A 1,694-nucleotide genomic window follows, 5' to 3' on the forward strand; every position below is an offset into this window, starting at 1 on the left:
TGGTTTTTTCCCCCCCCCCCCCCCAAGGTATACATGAACACCATAATGGCTGTAGTGGTAGCGGGACTGACTTTGATCATCTGAAAAATGTGGGGTTTTTGAATTGTGCTGAATTGACCCTGGGGGGCTGGGATGCCATTAATTGTTGGGTAATTTATGTAAATCAGAGTGCAATTTTTCTAAAGTACAAAACCAATTAAGTTGACTAGTCTTCCTCATTGGTTTCTTTGGTGCAATGAAGTATGTTAATAAGAGTAATTTGTTGGGGATAAAGTTATCACCACAAGGATTGATTTTTAATGTTTTTATATTTGGAAGTGTTAAACCAGTAGTTTTGTTGGAATGAGCTTCATTCTTTAGATACTATCTGAATGTTTCAATAAAGAGTCTTCAAATTATTACTCTTGAACTAAGTTGTTGTTGAAGGATACTTCCCTATATTTCAGTATGCTTTAAGTGTGTACAACTTTTTCACTTTGTGTGGAAAATCATTTTCTAAAGACTCAGCCCTCAGCACTGCTGTCAAACAAATGACTGCAATGGAGAAACAGAACTTGAACAAAGCCAAAGTCTTACTCCAAAGGAGCAGCGATTCCTATGTAAGTAACGCAGAAACAGCAAGTTACTTCTGTCAAAGTATTTTATTTTGAAAAGCACAGGAACAATGGTATTTGTGACCAGCAATATGCTTTTTGCAACAAATTGCTCTTCTTGCAAGACTGTACTTCCCTAAAGCAGTTGTGGTCTTTGGTTCCGGGTTAGACCTTGTCAGAACAAACCTGTTCCCACAAACCTTCTTCATTTTTTTTGTAGATGCGAGGTTTCCTGTCAGGAAACAGTGAGCGAGATGGAAAGGGATGTTCTTTTAAAAATGCTAATGTAGATCTAATGTGGGAAACAAAGTGGGGTGGCTCAGCCAGGGGTGATGTGGAAAGATTCTGAAAAACAAGATGGTAGCAAGAGCTGCTTGACATTCAGAATACAGAGTTCTCAATTATTCTGCCTTTCACTAAGATTATTTCCCAGCTTCCCCAGCAGCACACTGGGAAAAGTTTTGACAGACCATACCCCCCTCTCTACTCAGCTAGAAGGAAAAAAACAGAACTCCATCAGTTTCAGGTACCTGCAAAATCTGTTTATCATCCTGTTCCAACCAGAAATCCACATGTGGGAAAGGCCTCCAGAAATAAGGCCCAATATGTAGTTGTTCCATCTTTGCATCATAAATGTTGGTCAGCTGTAACAACACGGGGAGCCTTAAGAGTCAGACAATGCTTACACAGATGAAAGAGACAGCAAATTCCATCTAGCACATCCCAATCAAATCTGTGTTATCCTGAGACCTACGCTGGGCGCCAAAAGGACTGACCCCAGCCAGCAACTAAGCACCACGCAGCCACTCGTTCGCTCCCTCTGGTGGGATGGGGGAGAGAATCAGAAGGGTAAAAGTGAGAGAACTTGTGGGTTGAGATGAAGACAGTTTAATAGGTAAAGCAAAAGCCGCACATGCAAGCAAAGCAAAAATAAGGAATTCATTCCCCACTTCACATGGGCAGGCAGGTGTTCACCAACCCCCAGGAAAGCAGGGCTCCGTCACACAGAATGGTTACTTAGGAAGACAAATGCCATCACTCTGAATGTGTGTCCCCCACTCTTCCTGCCCCAGTTTCTATACTGGGCATGACGTTCTATGG

At 42.0% G+C, this 1,694-nt stretch overlaps 1 protein-coding gene across 1 annotated transcript in view; it reads right to left on the minus strand.

Moving 5' to 3' along the window:
• Positions 1-625: 625 nt before the first annotated feature.
• The window catches only part of NTAN1 (N-terminal asparagine amidase), a 6,432-nt gene continuing 5,363 nt past the window's right edge, over positions 626-1,694 (minus strand). The window contains exons 8-9 of the mRNA XM_009704368.1: positions 1,124-1,237; positions 626-938 (exon numbers count right to left, since the gene is read on the minus strand). Of these exons, the coding sequence (XP_009702670.1) occupies positions 759-938; positions 1,124-1,237 (294 nt within the window). The 3' untranslated portion in view covers positions 626-758. The remainder of the gene's footprint in view (positions 939-1,123; positions 1,238-1,694) is intronic.

The sequence above is a fragment of the Cariama cristata genome, unplaced genomic scaffold, assembly GCF_000690535.1.
Source record: "Cariama cristata isolate BGI_N322 unplaced genomic scaffold, ASM69053v1 scaffold16307, whole genome shotgun sequence".
Taxonomy (NCBI): domain Eukaryota; kingdom Metazoa; phylum Chordata; class Aves; order Cariamiformes; family Cariamidae; genus Cariama; species Cariama cristata.